This window comes from Scatophagus argus, chromosome 13 (genome assembly GCF_020382885.2).
Source record: "Scatophagus argus isolate fScaArg1 chromosome 13, fScaArg1.pri, whole genome shotgun sequence".
Lineage (NCBI taxonomy): Eukaryota > Metazoa > Chordata > Actinopteri > Scatophagidae > Scatophagus > Scatophagus argus.
In genome coordinates, this window is record NC_058505.1 from 16,708,816 (window position 1) to 16,728,919 (window position 20,104).

At 41.5% G+C, this 20,104-nt stretch overlaps 2 protein-coding genes across 2 annotated transcripts; one reads left to right on the plus strand and one right to left on the minus strand.

The window, feature by feature from the left end:
• On the minus strand, positions 1-2,261 carry mgst3a (microsomal glutathione S-transferase 3a). The gene is made up of 6 exons (XM_046408438.1): positions 2,146-2,261; positions 1,560-1,685; positions 1,306-1,379; positions 1,102-1,159; positions 796-868; positions 1-705 (listed from the first exon to the last, which is right to left on the minus strand). The coding sequence occupies exons 2-6, from the start codon at positions 1,674-1,676 to the stop codon at positions 563-565; spliced, it is 465 nt and encodes a 154-aa protein (XP_046264394.1). The 5' UTR covers positions 1,677-1,685; positions 2,146-2,261; the 3' UTR covers positions 1-562.
• Positions 2,262-4,390: 2,129 nt separating this feature from the next.
• LOC124070002 (leucine-rich repeat-containing protein 52-like) lies at positions 4,391-14,329 on the plus strand. Its single transcript, XM_046409583.1, has 2 exons — positions 4,391-5,460; positions 12,889-14,329. The coding sequence occupies exons 1-2, from the start codon at positions 4,812-4,814 to the stop codon at positions 13,215-13,217; spliced, it is 978 nt and encodes a 325-aa protein (XP_046265539.1). The 5' UTR covers positions 4,391-4,811; the 3' UTR covers positions 13,218-14,329.
• The last annotated feature ends 5,775 nt before the right edge of the window (positions 14,330-20,104 follow it).

Sequence of the window (20,104 nt, forward strand, 5' to 3'; positions counted from 1 at the left end):
TTCCATAAAAAGTGTAATATTTAATATCATCAGTATGACAAAAGTCAAAACCCTCTCAGCAGTATGAGAAACAACAGATCACGGTCGTGACTGGAATGATGTTTTGTTTTGTTTTTTTACTCAACAACAACAGTTATTTTGACTTTTTGAACCTTTTCCAGGTGTTCATTCATCTACAAAATCTTAATTTTTCATCTCAGCAAATGCAACCACACAGTGATATTCTGTCCATCACACATGGAAGGCTAAATATCCTCTGAAATTTGTTTATTGCAAGAATACAGATTTTAAGTCATGTGACCAACTAATTCAACATTTCTAGATCAGGTGAAAATGCTATTAAGACAAACACAATGTGCCTTGCATGTTGTGGGAGTGCCGACCGGTAAATGCACTCCATTCACTCTAATAATGAGACCTGGAGAACCGGTCAGGTCACTTGACAACATGAACCTCACCTGACTTGTGTTAAACTGTCAGAGGTTACATGTGTGATGTTGCAGGATATATGGGCTATATAGATGGGTTTTGATAACACAAATAACTGATGACTGCGTCGTCCTCACAAAGGAGACCTAACTGAATGGAAGTGGCCCATTCGTGGCCCTGTCCAGTCAAGCAGGTGGCAGCCAAACCTGGCTGTGGCCAGAATCATCCCGAGAAAAGCTACGTTCCCGAACGCTCCCCGCACTCTCTTTTTAGGATCTGATTGAGAGGAACAGTAATGACAATAATGTCACATCCTGCTTTACATGACAATGCAGAAAATGGAAATGAAATGTGGTGTTATCTTACCTCCAGTGGAGTACCCATGTGCGTACACCTCTCTGCCTATAATCCAAACAACTCCAAGCCCACTCATGAGGCGCTGAGACAGCCAGACACACAAGCAAAGGTAACAAATGACAGGATTTTATAAGAGGAGTAAACAATGTATTACCATATCATTATCCTATCAGTTGAAAGAGCAGCCTTCCTCAAACTCTGTGCTTTAACTGCTAAAGATTTGGTATGAAACACCTTATATTGGAAACGGTATGTTAGTGCTACAGTGGCAATGCAATAAAAACAAAAATTAAAACATAAAATAAATCAACTTACGGGACAATGTAAGCCACCAACAGCCAGGCAGAAAAGAAAGGTGGGGTAGAGCTCCAGGCTGGTGAGAGGTGATAACAGCATGTTAACTTTCACCCCTTTGTTCGACCGTTACAATGAATCACGAAAGCATGATGTAATATTCAGTGTGCTGTAGGAAATTAGCGATTCGTAACTTGCATTGGCCATGTTTGAGCTCATACGTACGTGTTTTGATGTGCACGCTGGATGCAGTTGAAAATGTTTCCAGTTTCTGGGTCGTCACTGTACATCTGAGGGTACTGCAAGACAAGGCACGTTTATTAGTACAGGCGCGTTACAAAAGCCACAAAACGTGCACTAAGCACGTCACTGTGTCAACAAACTGTACTTCTGAAGTGTTGTTTGAACATGTGGGTGCAGACGAATGAGAAAGAGCAGACTATATTTTCCTCTGTTTGAACACCAATACGTCTGCTTACCCGGACGTTGTACTTCTTGCGAGCTCTGCCAACATTGATGGCCAGATGTCCCATCATCAGCATACTGGCAGCGCCGGTTAACACCACGTATCCATACTCTTTGGAAAGGGCAACCATCCTGATGGACTGGAAAAGGGGAAAACAACAGCCGAATTAGTGCTGGTAACTCCAGAAATAACTGCATTGACAAATTGTTCTCCCATTTCAGCTTTTGGCTAATTTTGAAAGTAATAACTAATATTTTAGACGAGCTTTTCTTTCTTGTCAGGGCTAAGAAACTGGACGGGTTGACAGCTGGGCAAATAACATAAACTAGAGAAAATGCTACTTTTTCATGGATCTGAACAACATCCGGGTGCTTGTGTGCTCCCGTGTTTCTTTGCTTTCTATCAAGCAAATTTTCCATAAATATGCTAAACAAGTGAAAAGAGGCTGTAAAACTGACGGCAGAGATTGGCAAGGACGCCATATAAACCAAAGGTCATTGATTTCCAGACGTCGCCACTAAAGTCAGACCGAGAATATGAAAGGAAACAACAACAAAAATCACAGTCTGCACATAAACATATGGAAGCGTTCACTGTACCTTACAGATGTAGAGCAAGAGGTTGGGACGCAAACACTCAAAGACAGCGACAACCCGAGCACTCTGAACTTTCCTTTTCAAATGAATGCGTGAGCGGATGGACTTACGTAATATGCGTGAATACGCACGCAGCGAAGGCGTGGTCGTCGCTCGTGCTCATTGACATATACAGTACAGCACAGTCAACGCTTGTACCACACAGATTGTCTGTCTTTTGGAAAATTATTTACGTGTGCTAAATGCACGTAATAAGCACCCAACCAGAACTCTGCGGAGACTTTATAAGAAACAAACTTTGTGGCAATCTGCTTCAACAGTATAGTATTCCCATATTATGTTAATTTATATGTATGTATAGTTGTGTGTTATACATTTCAGCAGGATATTTTGTAATATTTTTTATTTGTTTGAATCCATTGCATTGATTTTCTCTACAGCTTCAGTTGTAATTACTTTACATGGGCTAGAAAACATATGATGCTCTTATAAATAGTGGTTGTTAAAACCAAAACAGATTGTATGAATGCATTATTTTTTTCACAGAGATAAATATGGGAGACAAGTCCTTGCAAGTAATGACATGACTGACATGCTCCAAGCCAAGGGATTACAAAAACAAACAAACTTGCACCCACGTTTGACAGCACAATAATCTGTAATAATGACAGTGCAGAAAGTGTTCAGGTGTGTCACTGGGGGGACAAAAGCAGACAATTCTTACACCAAGACTAAGTAGCTCCATGATGCCAGGAGGAGAAATGTGAACAGTTACAAGAGTGTATGAAGAAAATGGCCAGGAAGCAGTCTGGAGAAGCAGTCTGTATTATGAAGAGATTATTTTTACCTACTCTGACTGCTGTCAGGACCAGCCTGTTTGGCTCTGTTTTCTGAGACGGTCTAATCTGTGACCCCATATGTTCCCCTGAAGATGCTTTAAGGCTGTTAAAATCATCTTTTTCTCCTGCTCAGTCTGACAGTATCCTATTGTTTAAACTTCTCACTGAATGTTGATGCTTAGGGAAATATTCAAGGTGACGACTCCGTGTTTTAATGGAAGCACCATCCAACCTTTGACCAGATCTTTGTACAGATTAATGGACTTTGAACAGTGTTTGACTGAACAACTTACAAGTGGGCTACTGCTTGTTCAGAGGTTGAATATACATTAATGTATGCTTATAAATTTCAATGGTCCTGAGCATGGGCCTTGGATGAATTACCAGTAGTTCAATGAGTAAAACATTACCTAGTATTCGTCACTAGATGTCCTCATAAAGTCACTGAACAGCCTTGACACTAAACAGCTGTGTGGATTAGTTCAGTCCACAGGATGACAAGTGTGAAAAAGCATTAAGTTATACATGATTATAGGCCTACAGCTCTGTGTTTGACACTCGGGAATAAATGCTGGCAAAAAAGGCAAAACTTTGGTGGATGTGCGTGAGAGAGAAGAACAGTGAGCTTGGTCTGCGTGTGGCGGGCTGCTGACTGCCGGCACGCGGTGGTTTCTTTCACGGACTGTCAGCAGCACATCTGTCCTCCTCCTCCTCCATCATGCTGAGTCTGATTCAGCACTTCAACACCTACACAGAGAACCAAGAATAGACTCAGGAGGACTCATACTGAGACTGGAGAGAGGAGAAAAACAACTGCTGCCTGAGACCACCTTGTCCCCTTTCATCTCATCCCGTCATCAGCTGCCTGTGCACCGGGTGTGTGTGTGTTTGGGGGGGTGCCTTTGGCTGATATGTCATTTTAAAAGCCTCATTGCACATGTAAGTCTGAGTAGTGCACATAGACTGATATGGATCCCACCTCTCTCAACATATCGTTACTATTGCCTCACTCTCCTGATCCCAAAGCCTAAAATCCTGTGTGATCTGATCACACACGGTCCAGTATGCTTCCCAGGTGTTAAGTGCACCTGCTTTTTGATCCACTTTTTGTTCCACACACACACACACACACACACACACACAGAGAGAGAGAGAGAGAGAGAGAGAGAGAGAGAGAGAGAGAGAGAGAGAGAGAGAGAGAGAGAGACCATTGTCTGTCACCTTTATTACAGTAGACTCCACATGGATTACACTCTGCTGGCCTCCATATGACATTTATTTATTAAATTTCCATTACCTCCGCTGCCTAGAGCTTCACCCCTCATTCCAGCTCACTCCAAAGCGTGAGATCACTCTTCACCCCACCACCACAGACACACACATGCACACACCCCACCCCCCACCGCGACTCGCTGCACAGTTCAGTGCGCCCCCCTCATTTGGATTCAGTTTCGGAAAGGGAGACGATGGCAAGCATGTTGTGGAACAACTGGCCGTGAACACTGCAGGCAGCGCAGCTCGGGACCACGTTGGAAGCGTTTACAGTGTGTGAATAGGTGTGTTATGATGGAAATCTGATGAATTAGTGGAATTAGAAACAGCATGAAGGCATCTGGCTGTCAGGTTCCAGGCAGTGGATGCGCGCTGCATCCAGAGCCAACAACAGGATGAACTGAGACATTACGCGCAGAGGTTGCCAGCGGCGAGCGTTAGATTTGACCTCTGTGGGAATAATTTCTGGTACAATCAACATGGTGAGGATGTATCAATGAAGAATGTGACTGCGTCTGGCTCTCTCCAAACGGGGTGGATGAAGCCCTCGGCAGTGTCATGCGTCTTGCCCCGCAGCCAAGCGCGCAACCCTTGCGGCTCATAGCTCTGTTCCTCCTCACTGCGGGGGTGAACACATCCCCGGTTCTCTCCACGGGCTGCCCGGACAGGTGTGTGTGTGATGACCAGCTGGTGGTTCAATGCGCTGGGCAGCACCTGACCACCTTCCCGGTCAACTTGCCGCTGGCCACGCGGCAGCTCATCATCTCCAACAACCGCATCGTGGAGCTGCCGCCGCTTGCGCTCAACTACCTCTCCGATCTGGTGTACCTAGACTGCAGCAACAACTCTCTGACGGAAATATCAGAGTCCACGTTTGGGAATCTACGGAAGCTGGCCTATCTGGACCTCTCCTTCAACACTTTGAGCCGGATCGAGGACAGGACATTCGGTCCCTTGGCGAGCCTGGTGATGCTGAGGATGACCGACAACCCGGGACTCTCCGAGATTCACCAGGACGCCTTTGCGGAAAACGCGGCCCTTCAAGTGCTGGATGTGAGTCGGAACAACCTGACGGTCCTGAACATCACCTCCCTGATAGCGCTGCCCTCCCTGCGCTCGGTTGGCCTGAGTGGGAACCCTTGGAGCTGCGAGTGCGACAACGAAGACCTGTGCCTGTGGGTCCACCTGGAGGGCTTCAAGTTCCAAGGTTTATCAATAATCTGTCATCTTTCATTCTAATCCTTTACTGTCGCTTTTACCTTAGTATCAAGTGGATAGGCACCAGAGAGCCAGTAAGGACTACTGTGCTCCAGTTATTAATTATTAGATAATGCTTGGTTATGTAAACTATTGGCCTTTCACTGGTGGCTGCCCTCAATAAACAACCCGCATCCCATGAAAAAATGAACACCTATTTATCTAGCACCTTTCATATAAGAAACACATCTGTAAATGTTCCTTTCAGATAAATCACCATTTATTAAGAGTTTATAGATCATTTGCTATTTCTTAATATTTCCATTATAGATTATTGCTAAAACTAGCTTTTGGGTTGCAAGCCTGAGAAAAATCCTTTGTTGCTGAATTGAGCTGTTACAGCCTGGGTCACAATGAGCTACAGACCCCTACTGACCCCCTGGTCCTCTCACTCTCCATGGAATGTGTGCGTAGTTGTGGTCATTTCATTAAACACTATTTTGTAAACTAAAAAAGAGCAAAAATGAAATAACAAAAATCTTAAAACCAGTCTCTGACCCTCTTCAAAATGGCCTCAATTATTTTTACTAAATAAAATAGGACCCATCTTAAGGGTGCCTCATCGTGCCATCATGTCACTTGATATTTACTGTTGTGTATTCATTAACCAGTCAACACACAGTAAGCCACAGGGTTCCAGTGGCTTTCAGGCCACTGGAACCCTGGGGCCACAGAGCAATTTGCCTGTTGGTAATACAGCCTCTCTGGTTATAATCCTCCAGCATGACAAAACAGCAGCCAGAGAAGTCTATGTTGTTTGCAACAGATTAGAAAACATTATACATTTATGAAGCCTGTATAAACCCTTAATAAAAGCTGCCCAATTAAACGTTGGTCCCAATTTGACATATAAAGAGAAAAAGAGGAGTTTATAATGTCACTTACTGTAAAAAGAGACAAATAATTGCATAGCTGGTAATAGTGATAAAGTTCCTCACAAAATGGCACTAAAAGTCTCCGTCAGGCACCATCAAGGAAGGGTTGATTCCATGCTTACGCTCTTTTCAAACACGTGCTGAACTCCTCGACTGCTGGACTGCCCTCGCATCATTACATGCATAAAACCTTTCACGTCTGCAGTTGTGAGCACACACATCAGATAATATCACATCGTCATCTCCCTCAGTTCTGTTAGATGCGGTAGATAAAGTGTGTTATGTAAAACATGTTGCTGTATTTAATCATATACATTTGGCAAAGTCTGCAAAGTTCAGCCCTTTCTCAGCTTTCAGTGGGATGAGACGCAGGTGACAGCAGTGGAGCGTGACAGCACTCAGGCTATCAAATAACAAAGAGGGTGAAAGAAGATCCGAGGGAGGGAGCCATTTGATTTCTCTTTTTGCAGTTGTGTTCATTTATTCAACTCTGCATTCTGCAGCTTGGGAGGAAAACAAGATGGTCTTTTATCTTGAAACGATTAATCAATTTCTATTTTATCCAGCTATTGGGATACTGTGCTGCAAATGTGACTAATGGATCAGAGTTGCACCATCAAATATTGACCCCCGATACCCCTCTCGATAGACGTGTCTGATATTCAATAATCTTTCTGACTTTGAATTATCATGCTCATGTTTGGTGTGGATGTGTTACCATACAAAAGGGCGGCTGCTATTTATAGTGTGTCTTACTGAGCAAGAAGCCAGTCATAATTTACCATAGCTATAATACACATGCTACGCTTACTAAAAAGGCATCCCCTACTCCTGTCTTCCACACACACGCACACACATGCACACACACACACACACACACACACACAAACACACGCACTATAGCTCACCATTGTCTCTGTGCAGTTTAGGCCGGATCCAAATGAGTCCTGCAAGAGCTGTCCTATTTTCTAGCTGCTCATTGCCTATTGTCTAGCTTAATTTGGAGAGGAGCCTCCTCCAGTGACAGTTGCCAGCAAGGGAGAAGGCGGACACAGAGATACACACACACATTCTCTATCGCTGTTATGCGTACACACAGTCTGTCCATCTCAAACAGTTTTAAAGAGCTGTGTGCTCAGTTTAAGAGAGAATGAGGCACCCAAACTGAGTATAAACTGAGCATCTCCTAAAGCAGAAAGAAATGGACATGCAGGCATGCAAATTCACAAATGCGGAGTGAATGATTCATGCATTAGACACACAAACAGATAAAGTGCACTCCTAAGTCTTGAGGGGGGGTGGCAGAAGGCTAACATTTTGCAGACAACTGTGTTTCGGCTGCAAGCTCTGTCTCTGGAGCCTTGTTATCTTATGTCTGGGTCTCACCTGTTTCATGCAACACAGCTCGCTTGTCTCCTCGGTTTAGGAAATGCATCACTTGCAAGCAAGAGAGAGAGAAAGAGAGAGAGAGAGATTCAGAAGGAACCAACAGATTCTCCTCTGTCTCGCCTTCCTGGCCAGATTACCACTCTCCCAGCTGTTATATAAGGAGAGCATCTAGAAATAGAGCAGAGTGTGGACTGGGGATAGAGGGAGGGAAAGCCCTCGTCTTTGATGCTAGTCCCTTTGGGTGGGAGTAGAGGTTTAAAGCCAGAAGGGTTTCCTTCCTAGCTGTCAGAGCACGCACACACACACACACACACACATACACACACATGGTCACGTGCACACACACTGGCAGACTCTGCAAGGACAAAGATGAAGATGAAGATGGGAAATTTTAGTCTTGTGTCAAGGGGACATGCATGTATGTTGAGAGGGGCCGTGTGCATGTGTGTGCATGCATGGATGTGTGTGTTTGTTATAGCCAGAGTCTAACAGCATATTTTGTGATGGGTGTACACCAGCAGCCTTTGAGAGGATCAAAGTATGCCTTGTATTCTTGGTGGTAGATGACTGTTCTCGTGTTCCTCAGCTGCACTTTTATTTTCAGATCTGTGAGCCACAGAAGAACTTCTCTGAGGATAAGAACAGAGATTTATGCACTGAGTGAATATTATAATAGGAAAGCGTACATTTCAGTCATCCTATGACATCAACTCATCCAGTGATTTGATTGAAAGCAGTATGATTCCCCTCAGCGTCTCTCAAATCACACCTTCCACCAACCTGACTCAGTTAGAATATAAAAATGCTACTGACAGTTAATGAAACGCAGTTGGAAAGCTGGCAGAGAAGTTGAAATAGTTATTTAAATGTGACAGTTTAAATACTTAAATCTTTAAAAACATAAATACTGCTAAGATGTAATAAATATTTGAAATAATTTGGGAAAATTAATGGATAAAGAATTTAAATAATACCTTAAATATTGGACAAACAGGCAAATTAGTTAACAGCGTGGACAAAATTTTTAAAAAGTTTTCACTGAAAGTAAAAGTTAAATAGCAGAAATAACAGGTAATACACGAATGGTTAAAGGTATACGGTGTAGGAGTTTTAGGTTGCTATCCATAACAGAACAAGAGCAGAGGAGAGAGACGAGGACAGGGTTGCAGTCCCAACATCACACCCTGTGTGCTGTTATCCGGGGGCTGCCCTAAGTGAAGCTGACAAATGTCCTGAACACAGCGAAATAGGTACTAAGAAAATAAGAAAGGGCTAAGTCTTAATGCTAATACAGACACTGCTATGTACTCCTAGTAGGTCATAAGTGATGACTGAGAGGGATTACCTTTGTATGAGTTTATACATTGGTTTTGGGCAATCCTGCATAGTATACCTATTTGTTACATTTGATGAATGCAAATGCAGTGTTTACAAACTGCACCTTGGAAAAGATAACTTAATTGTGTGTGAACATGTGCTCATATGCACGTGCACAGAATGTCCTTGACCTTTCCAACAGTAACGTCTGCGGGGACGAGTCCTGACAGTACATGGGTGTCATGGCGCTCCTCATGAGCACATGTTTTTATTAAAAAAGACAGTGATTATCAAGCCAACAAATGGAGCAGACTGTTTTACAGGGGGGAGGTCTGTAGACCACTGAGATGTCAAGTGTGACTGTGTGGCAGTGAGTGATGGATTACATGGCAGGCGTCAGGGCAGCTAGAGGTCAAGCAGAATTCTGCTCAGGGTCCCATGGAGGTCAGGTGTTAAAATGGCACCCAAAGGGTTAAAATGATTAGGCAAAAGTAGTATATAAACAATGTCACTTCAAGTAGTAGTTGTGGAAATCCAAACTTCCCCAAACTGAGAAATTGAGAATATATTTGTAAGAAAATCTATAACGATATACAATTTTTGTCATGGTACTTTGTCCTCCCTTTGAAATAAATAAACCGTGAATCTAGTGGATGTTTTTGGTGCAATAAGAGTGAGTGTGCCTCTGCAGTCTTAGCATGAAATAGGAATCAGCTAAACATGCAGTTCCACACTAGTAACGTCATGCACTCAGGTGAGGAAAGAAGAACAATAACATGTACAGTGGTGGTCAAAAGTTTACATACACTTGTAAAGAACATAATGTCATGGCTGTCTTGAGTTTCCAGTTATTTCAACAACTCTGATTTTTCTCTGATATAGTGATTGGAACAGATCCTTCTTTGTCACAAAAAACATTCATGAAGTTTGATTCTTTTATGACTTTATTATGGGTAAACTGAAAATGTGACGAAATCAGCTGGGTCAAAAATATACATACAGCAACATGAATGAGCAATTTTGGAGACTTAGAAAGTTGTGTCAATGACATGAGCTTCATAGCATGACCTCTTAACTTCTTGTGAGTGATTATGAGTGACTACAGCTGGTGACTTCTCTGAGGCCATTTAAAAAGGGCTCATTGGATAAAAACACCCACAAACGCTACAATGGGAAAGTCAAAGGAGCTCAGCACAGATTTGAAAAAGAGAATCATTGACTTGAACAAGTCAGGAAAGTCACTTGGAGCCATTTCAAAGCAGCTGCAGGTTCCAAGAGCAACAGTGCAAACAATTGTTTGTAAGTATAAAGTGCATGGCACTGTTTTGTCACTGCCACGATCAGGAAGAAAACGCAAGCTGTCACCTGCTGCTGAGAGAAAACTGGTCAGGAGGGTGAAGAGTCAACCCAGGAGCACCAAAAAGCAGATCTGTCAAGAATTAGAAGCTGCTGGAACACAGGTGTCAGTGTCCACAGTCAAGCGTGTTTTGCATCGCCATGGACTGAGAGGTTGCCGTGCAAGAAGGAAGCCCTTGCTCCAAAAGCGGCACCTTAAGGCTCGACTAAAGTTTGCTGCTGATCACATGGACAAAGATAAGACCTTCTGGAGGAAAGTTCTGTGGTCAGATGAAACAAAAATTGAGCTGTTTGGCCTCAATGCCCAGCAATATGTTTGGAGGAGAAAAGGTGAGGCCTTTAACCCCAAGAACACCATGCCTACCATCAAGCACGGTGGTGGTAGTATTATGCTGTGGGCCTGTTTTGCTGCCAATGGAACTGGTGCTTTACAGAGAGTCAATGGGACAATGAAGAAGGAGGATTACCTTCAAATTCTTCAAGAAAACCTGAAGTCATCAGCCCGAAGGTTGGGTCTTGGGCGCAGTTGGGTGTTCCAACAGGACAATGTCCCCAAACACACATCAAAAGTGGTAATGGAATGGCTAAATCAGGCTAGAATTAAGGTTTTAGAATGGCCTTCCCAAAGTCCTGACTTAAATCCCATTGAGAACATGTGGATAATGCTGAAGAAACAAGTCCATGTCAGAAAGCCAACAAATTTTACTGAACTGCACCAATTCTGTCAAGAGGAGTGGTCAAAGATTCAACCAGAAACTTGCCAGAAGCTTGTGGATGGCTACCAAAAGCGCCTAATTGAAGTAAAAATGGCCAAAGGACATGTAACCAAATATTAGCATTGCTGTATGTATATTTTTGACCCAGCTGATTTCGTCACATTTTCAGTTTACCCATAATAAAGTCATAAAAGAATCAAACTTCATGAATGTTTTTTGTGACAAAGAAGGATCTGTTCCAATCACTATATCAGAGAAAAATCAGAGTTGTTGAAATAACTGGAAACTCAAGACAGCCATGACATTATGTTCTTTACAAGTGTATGTAAACTTTTGACCACCACTGTATATAATGGAATTACAACCTTTTGATTTACCTGTGTGAGATTATAATTTTGTCATGCCCACTCTGTTGCAATTATTCAACACAAAATATGCCACCAAACTTAAATGTGTATTCTAAGACTCTTGTTATAGAAACAGGGTTCCAGAAACCGCTTCCCTGTGCAGAAACTTCCAAGTGTTTTTTGATCTCTCCCAGTGGGAATTCCCCTGAGCACAAAAGCTTTGAAAAAACAAAAGCCAATTAAAATAGTGGCTGTATGTAGACGACAACACTCCGTTGTGTTGTGCTGCTTTTCTGCTCACACTAACAAAAGCCTCACTCAGGCTTCGGGATTATTTTCTGAAAAATGCCTCTCCTGACAGGCATCATGTGGCGTATTTAATTTTGACTGATAGGCCTTTTAAAGTTGACTCCATCTGGCATACTGTAGTTTTCTGGAACTGGAACGTTTTCACTTAGGATCTGTGGATTTCAGCAGCGTCTTAGTCATAGTCATACCCAGAGCCTGATGATGAGAAACCTTATTATCTGTGTGGTTTCAGGCAGACACAAAGGCCTAAGTCACGCTCTAATCCTGTAGGTGAGAAAGGCGTTTGAATAATTCATCCAAGAATGTTTTTTTTCTTTTTTGTAATTTAATGCTGCATCAACTCAAGACTGTAGTACACGAGGAGCTCCTAAGGCATTGCAGTTTTCTGATAAAGAAGGCTGTATTGTTATGCTGGCGTACTTTTCTGCATTTTATTCCTTTAGCTGTGTGACCATGAATATTTTATGGTTATCTTCAGCTCAGTTTGCTACCTTTTACAAATGTTATGCAAAACAATATAAAGTAACATGCTTGAATTATTTAGCAGACTGCTCTGCTTTAATACCATAAGTATAATATTTTCCCAGCTAAGCTACTTCAAACATCAAAGGATCATTTAAATCATATGATAATTCCTTGCCAAGGCTGTCTTTATGTTTGCTGTATCTAAGTAACGTCACATGATATCCACAAAGGAGATCAGCAGTTAAATGCACTTCAAAAAACCTGAAAATATATTTTCTCAGTCAGCCTTGTTTATTTAGTCATGAATATTTAAAATTAAGAAACTATTTTTCAGTAAATTATGTATGAATGTTGCTATCCTGCTTTACAAAATAAAAGTAATATTTCCTAGAGAAATAAATGCAGTTTTACTTGCTACTGTTCAGGTATATTATATTCATCAAAAATGGCCTGATGTCATAAAGAAATGCAAACCTTAGCACATTACTGTATGTTGAAAATAAGATGACTCAGTACACGTTGTTATGTATTTGTTATGTATTGTATTCTGTTGTCCTATGATTAATTCTTACTCTTTCCTTCCTGGTGTGTGTCTGTGTGACAGATGAGGGCCAGACAGTGTGTGGCTCCCCTGTTGACATGCAGGGCCGCCGTCTGGGTGAGGTGGGCATACAGCTACGGACGTTATGTCATCAGACTCTGGGCTCCTGGGACTACCTTTTCTTTGTTGTCATCGGCTTTGTCATCTTTGCCGCTGGCACCGTGTCGGCCTGGGTGATGGGCGTCATCATGGTGCTCTATGAGCGCTACATCAAGAAGAAAGACGAACAGCTTGATGTGGACGACGACGAAGGAACCAGTGAGACGGGCCGTACCTCGAGGGCTAGGAGTGACCATGGCAACGGGAATTTGAAAACGTCACATACTGTTTAAAAGATTTAATCCCACCGTGCCTCCTGTCTATAAAGTCTAAGCACACTCCAGTCTAAATGAGTCTGTTTAACAGGTTCAGCTCTCAGAGAAGAGAAGGAGTTCAACAGAGATGAGGATTTTCACTGTTCTCATTTGTAGTGTGCTTTCAGGTGATGTAAAAAGCACCCTGGTTGCCACTGTGGAGGCCTCCAGCTGTTGTGTATCACTGATCATATATGTAGATGTATTACTATGTGATTTATTAAGTTGCAGTATTTGGCAGCAATGAAGCTTTAATCAACCAAACTGGTTACTTTAGCAGCTTGCTGCTCTGAGGATTGCAGAATGTTTTAACTGGAAGTGACCATATTACGAGCACCTGCTCAATTTGGCCTGTGTGCCAGTAACAGTGGTCACATTTACCAGCTGGAATAATAGCTTCACGTTTTGAGAATGTTGATACCCCTCTCGTATCTGTCTGTTAAATATGCAGCTACAGCTTTATATTTAATAGACAGATATTGGCTTAGTTTAGAATAACATCTGGAAACAAATACACAGTGAGTCTGGCTCTGTTCAAAGCCTTCCAACACCTCTAAGGTTTATAGATTAACATGTTTTACCTTGTTTATTTTCTTGACCAGGAGCAGCATCTCAGCAGGGTCTGTGAGAACTGTTCCTAGTATAACAGGTCAGACACATGAAATCTCTTAAAATGGCAAATTGTCATTTTTGCACTTTGGTTTTTGTACAAATGAAACAAACAAATTGCGTGTTATAGTGAACTTTAGAGGTGCTGGTAGATGGGTTTTGTTATCTTTGGACAAATGAGCCAAACTACCTCCCCTGTCTCCAGTCTTTATGCTAACTGACTGACTGCTGGCTGTAGCTATGCATTTAATAGGTGGATATGAGAGTGGCATCAATCTTCTAATTTGACTCTTAAGCAAGAGTGTTTCCTGAAAATGTCAAACTATTCCTTCAACCACAATCTGGGTTCCAGCTACAGTAAGGGGCCGCAGTACTCATCGTAGTCCAACTCAGACCATCAGCTATCTTAGCTGGTATAAACTGCTTGTTTTTCAAAAGATTTTTCCGTGTGGGGGGTGGGAATAAAATTGACTTTATCTTTATATTGTGCATAATGTTTGTTTGTTAACACACCTAATTTGAGCATTACCTACTATATTCATTACTATTAGCTATTATGTTTTGTGTTGTAACCATATCTTTTCCTAAAATCAGAAATACAGAGATAAGTTGCAAGAAAGGACAAATGCTGTTTTCTCAATAAAGCAAAATAATTTGGACGATTGGGACAATATGTGATGTTATACAATTTGTTTGCTCCTATAATGTTACATCTGCTACTCAATAACATGACTATGATCTGTTTCTAGACCTACTTAAATAGAATTGTTTGCACATTAATATTCAATGGATCTCCTTAACAGCAACAAGCCATTGTGACCCGGCTACGATATGTAAACTGGTGTGGTCATTCTCCTTAGCTATGAGAGGACAGAATAAAATATATTTATTATACAATACATTTATGCCAGTGTAGATGTGATTAAGCTTTTGCAGATGTGAGCATGTTGATCTTCAGACTGCTGGTCCGTGCTTTTGTACTGATAGTTCACTCCTCATCTATGAGTCCGGAAACAAACTGGAGGCAAGGTTTTTGATAGGAAGATCTGTTTGTGAAGTTTAGAGCACACGTGCCAACCTCTGAGGTGTGTTTTGGCAGTGTGCCCTACTGAATGGCAAGTAAATAAGAAAGTGTGATAAATGATTTCTACTTCATCCTCTCTTTGTCGGGTAGCTTGGTTTGAGTGCAGTGCCCTGTCTGTATCTGCAAGCACTGCTGATCCACCAACAAGCCTTATGAGTTCTGTACGAGCTTTGAGGGTGAAGGAAACTTAAAATTTACTGCAACAGACAAAATACTCTAAATGTAATAATCTGAGATTCTTTCTTTACAGAAATCCATGCTCCTAATTTTTCAGTATTACACTTTTTATTTACATTTTGAATCAAGTGGATTCATCAGGACTTTATTCCAACCATGGTGTTAAATGAATCTACAGTTGTTATAGTTTCACAGCAATAAGATAGCTAATGCTGTCAGGAAAACAGAATCAGATTCAGCCCACAATGGTAGATATTAACAACTGTTTTGTGTAACCTTTTTTTTCCTCCAATTTGCTAACTTGCAGAACACTTTCATAGTTTTGCTCTGGCTGCAACACTCCTTTCACACTGACACTGACTGTTACGAACTTGGGATGGAGCAGACAAAACAAAATCCTTGTTTGACTAAGGAATTTAATAGCCTAAAAGGGTATACTGTACCAATAAACCATCCTCTGTTTATGTACCCTATCTGCTGTGTCTCAGAATCTTACAATTTTAAGAAGAGATCTGAGAGGGAGGGCAGCTGTTCCACCTTCCCTTTATGTTGGACTTTTACTTTAAGTTTTATTATGAAAGTGCTTGGATTGAAGTTTCTGGCTGTATGCAAGTCCAGGTACTGTAATAATCGCGATGCTGACTACTGCCGCTGTGCCAGGAAGGTAAAATTCTTTTTTCAACAGAAGACATTTTGGCATGTTGCAGTAGGAAAAAGCATAGGTGTAGCAAGTGAAGATAATAAAATTAAAGATGCTTTAGTTTCATTAAGCTGTTTCTGCATGATGGGCCGCTATCACAATGTCATGGCATGCTGGGACACTTGCATAAAATTGAGCCTTAGTTATCGTTAACGGTAACACCTGTGCTTTTCCTACTTCGACAAGTCAAAATGTCTGTTAAGTTAAAAACACTGATTATGTTGGTATTATAAGAATTTTATTTACTGACTGTTGGACTGTCCAACATTCCAACTAACCAGCAGGTTGTGATAAGTGAGTAACGGGTGGCATATGTGAGGAATTGGATTGTTAGCCTGTAGAGATAGTTATGAGGTACTTCTACGATGAGCATACGATGAAGATGAAGCAGTTATTCTGTGCTTTGAATCTGCATAGTGTTAATAGAGAAACCTTTCTTCACAATTTTACTGGCACATGCATTTGCATATTGTTAGGATAGGTCCAAAATGAACAAATCCAAAGTTATTGGTCTAACTAGGGACAGAACGTGCCTAAAAATGTACTACTTGCACTCCCTCATCAGGTAAGGGTGTGATCTGAACTAATGGCAGTATGCTTAACTATGCATGTACCAACCTAAACATACTGGTATTGCACACTGGATGCTGAGTGTCAATCAAATATAGTGACCCCTGTCCTGTACCTGTAAGTTGCCCCCTAAAGCAGGTTGCAGAGATGCTTCTGAATATTTCTTTTGGTTACTGGTTGCTCTCGTGGCTTTGGGTGTAATATTTGCATGGGTTCCTTCAGTATATACAAAATGCATTACATAATATGCATGCTTATTGAGATCAGCGTAGTAAATGTTCATCTATATCTACATACAGCTCATGCATATATGAGACTGTCACAACTGCAGGGGTGTATCACATTCTGATGTTCAGGCCATATGATGCCACAGGCAAGGGTGAGAGTGTACACTGGAAACAGGAGAGCTGCTGCCCTAATTCACAACAGCAAAGTGACATAGATGGAGTGACAAGAAATAATCACATCTCTTTTATAATAAACTCAAATACAGAGTTGATATTTTTGTGCACAGCCAGTCAGAGAGAGAGCTGGTTCTGAAAACTCAGTATTGACAGTTTGTGCTCCGTATGAGCACTTGGAGGTACTTTACAGGAGCTGAATATGCTGGGCTTCAATAATATACAAAGCGGATGAGCTGAAGTTCAATATTCTGAACTTTTTACACCCCCACACTGCAAAATCAGACCATATTTAGAGGCCCATGTATGCATGTGCTTAGACACACAGAGACAAAACACATCACTGCTGCCTCCATGATCGACTCCAACACGAGTCACCTCAGCGCACTAAAAGCTTAAAAGAAGTACTCTACTCCACTAATGCTACATTACTGACACAAACCATAACAGCTTCTTCCCACACTGCCAAAACAATAAAATCTAAAATCTGAAAGAGTTGGGATACATGGTTATGGGCTTTTTACTGAGACAAAGATGAGAAGATCAATAACTCTTGTCTGTGCTGTAAATACGAAGCTTAAGCCAGCAGTTGATTAGCTTAGCTTAGCATAAAGACTGGAAAAGGGGGGGCAGCTAGTCTGGTTCTGCACAAAGATTCAAAAAACCATCTACCAGCACCTTTGGCAAAGAAAAAACCAATAGACATTTCTCCAAAAATGGTGAACAACTCCTCTATGTAGACAAATAGTGGTACTGATGGGGATATTCCTGGGTTTGAGAATGAATGGGAGGCGCTCGGCTGGTTATGGTCACATCAATACCACAACTGTGACTGCGAGCCAGTTAAGTGAAGCTCCTGCAGGTTTGTGGCTGCCTGTGTTTGTTTAACTCATGTTTTTTTGCACCATTGTGTGTGTATACTGTGCTGAAGGCAACCTGGACACTGTAAAATGCCCGTAGATGGGAGATGTGACATCAAGCAATAGTGGCTCTAACCAACCGTGATAACCCTCTGACACAGCTACTTACAAATATGCTCGCTCACACACAAACACACTCAAAATAGGAATAAAATCCTTTAGTGACAGAGCAGTGGAATGACTTACACCAAAGTCAGAATTGAGATATATATTTCCAGAGAGTGGTGCTTGGAAACTGGGTTCCTGTGTTTCAGTTATTTAAAAAAATTCCATCATTAATCACTGCCACATATGGATGACAGCACCAAATTACTGTCATCCAAATACAACCACCCTGCTGCTGTGCTGAAGTGGAACATAACATGCTCTGGAGCTGGAACATACAGGAAGTGCTGCAACTTTATTAAGTTAAATAGGTTTCTTAGGCTTACAATTGTAAAAATACACATAGAGTATAATGAGTGCTCCTTTTTGTACTTTCCACACTGAAGCACAGGACCAGGCCAACATGATTTTTCCAGGGTTTCCTCCAGGAATATCTGCCTTTCTTTCTCCATCATTTTCACATCACATTATTATCAGAAGTTATTAGTCAGTTGAGATTTATTTCAGTGAAATTATTATGTTAAGTACTGCATTGCCTACTGTATGTTTTCAATGGGACTGAATACTGAAAAGCTCTCCCTTCTCTGCAAAAGTGGCTATTGATTGATGGTGAAGAGTAAGCCCCTGCCTCCACTTGGCAGAGAGGAGGATGGTCCTTCTGCTGTTACATATCTGCACACAGGCTCAGGGGCCTGCCAACTGTGTATCCTTCCCCAGCAATAAAAGGTCATTTGAGAGGAGATGGTGTGTCCTTTGCATGTCACAGTTCTGCCTGGAGAAGTGTTTTGGGTTTTTTTTTCCCCCAGTTTTTTTAGGTCTTGCTGTTTGACCTCTTCCCACTATTCATACTTCATACTTTTTCCCTCTTTTGGGTTTTTTGAGGTGAAAAACCATATGGTGGCGTCGTGGTTGACACTGGGGCCTGGTTAGCTTACAGACATGGCTGCACAAATGCACATATACACTGTACACGAGAGATCTTGTACATGCGTACACACTCACAGCTGGAGAGGTGTTGCATTAGTGTATTTTGGGTGTCCAGGCAGGTTCACTATTATGTTAATCCAATGGAGCTGGCTGCAAAAGTGAGATAACAAGATGCTTGCTCACACTAAGCTTCAACTCAAAAGCAGGACAATGATATTTCAAACTGAGAAAGGGATTCTGCAAATTATTTTTGCACAAACAGTTGTGGAGCATGAAAGGGTGTTTAATTTCCTTTGACTAACTCCAGTCCTCTCATCTCCAGCATGTCTGTCTTTATCCCTCTCATGCTTTATTCGTCTCCTCTAAAGATATTTTTGGCCATTAATCCTATTTTTGCACTTGTCAGTTTCCCTGCAGACATCTATATTCCTATGTTTTTTTCCAGGGCTTATCTTTATGTTTCCTTTACAGAATAGTTTGACATTTTGGAAAATGTGCTTATTTAAGATAAGATAAGACAAGATAGTCTTATTAGTCCCACGCTGGGGAAATTCACAGTTGCTTATTTGCTCTCTGGCCAAGATACAGATGAGGAGAGTGATACCACTCTCATGTGTGTATGGTTAATTTGAATACAGCCAGCAGATTATTTTAGCATGAAAACTGAAAACACAGGGGAACCAATTGCTTGACTCTATCCAAGGGCAACAAAATTGGTCTACCAGTAGATCTAATCTAATTTTACATTTTAACTTATTTGTTTAATCCCCACAAAAACCTAAGTGTAAAAACAACGATTCTCCCTTTCACAAGAGCTTATGTGTGAGACTATTTCTTGACATGGAGCAGTAATTTCCTGGAGTCTCCACAACTGTTTGGTTTTATATTTTGGTTTCAAATGTGACATCATTGACATGAAATGTTGATTAATGCATTTTGGTAGGTGGATTTTGTTATCTTCAGACAGAGAGATGCTCGATGCTAGATGCAAACTATCTTTGGGTACTGAGTAGTTGCTAGTGATCAGCAGAGGCTCCAGGAAGTAACTGCACATAACCCCCTGAACTGTGGTTTTACATCTTAGGTTTTTGTACGGGCCAAACGTGTTAATTAGTGAGGTGCTAGTGGGTGGATTTTGTTACCTCTCAACAGAAGCAGCTAGGCTAGTTGTTTCCCTGTTTCCAGCCTTTATGAAAAGCTGAGCTAACTAGCTGCTGGCTACAGCTTTAAATTTAGCTTAAAGACATGAGAGTGGTATCAGTCTTCTGTTCCGACCCTACAAGTGAATAAGCACGTTTCCCAAAACACTGAACTACACTTATGAGTATTTCATTCTTTATTTTTCCATCTCTGTGTATTTGACACAGTCTATC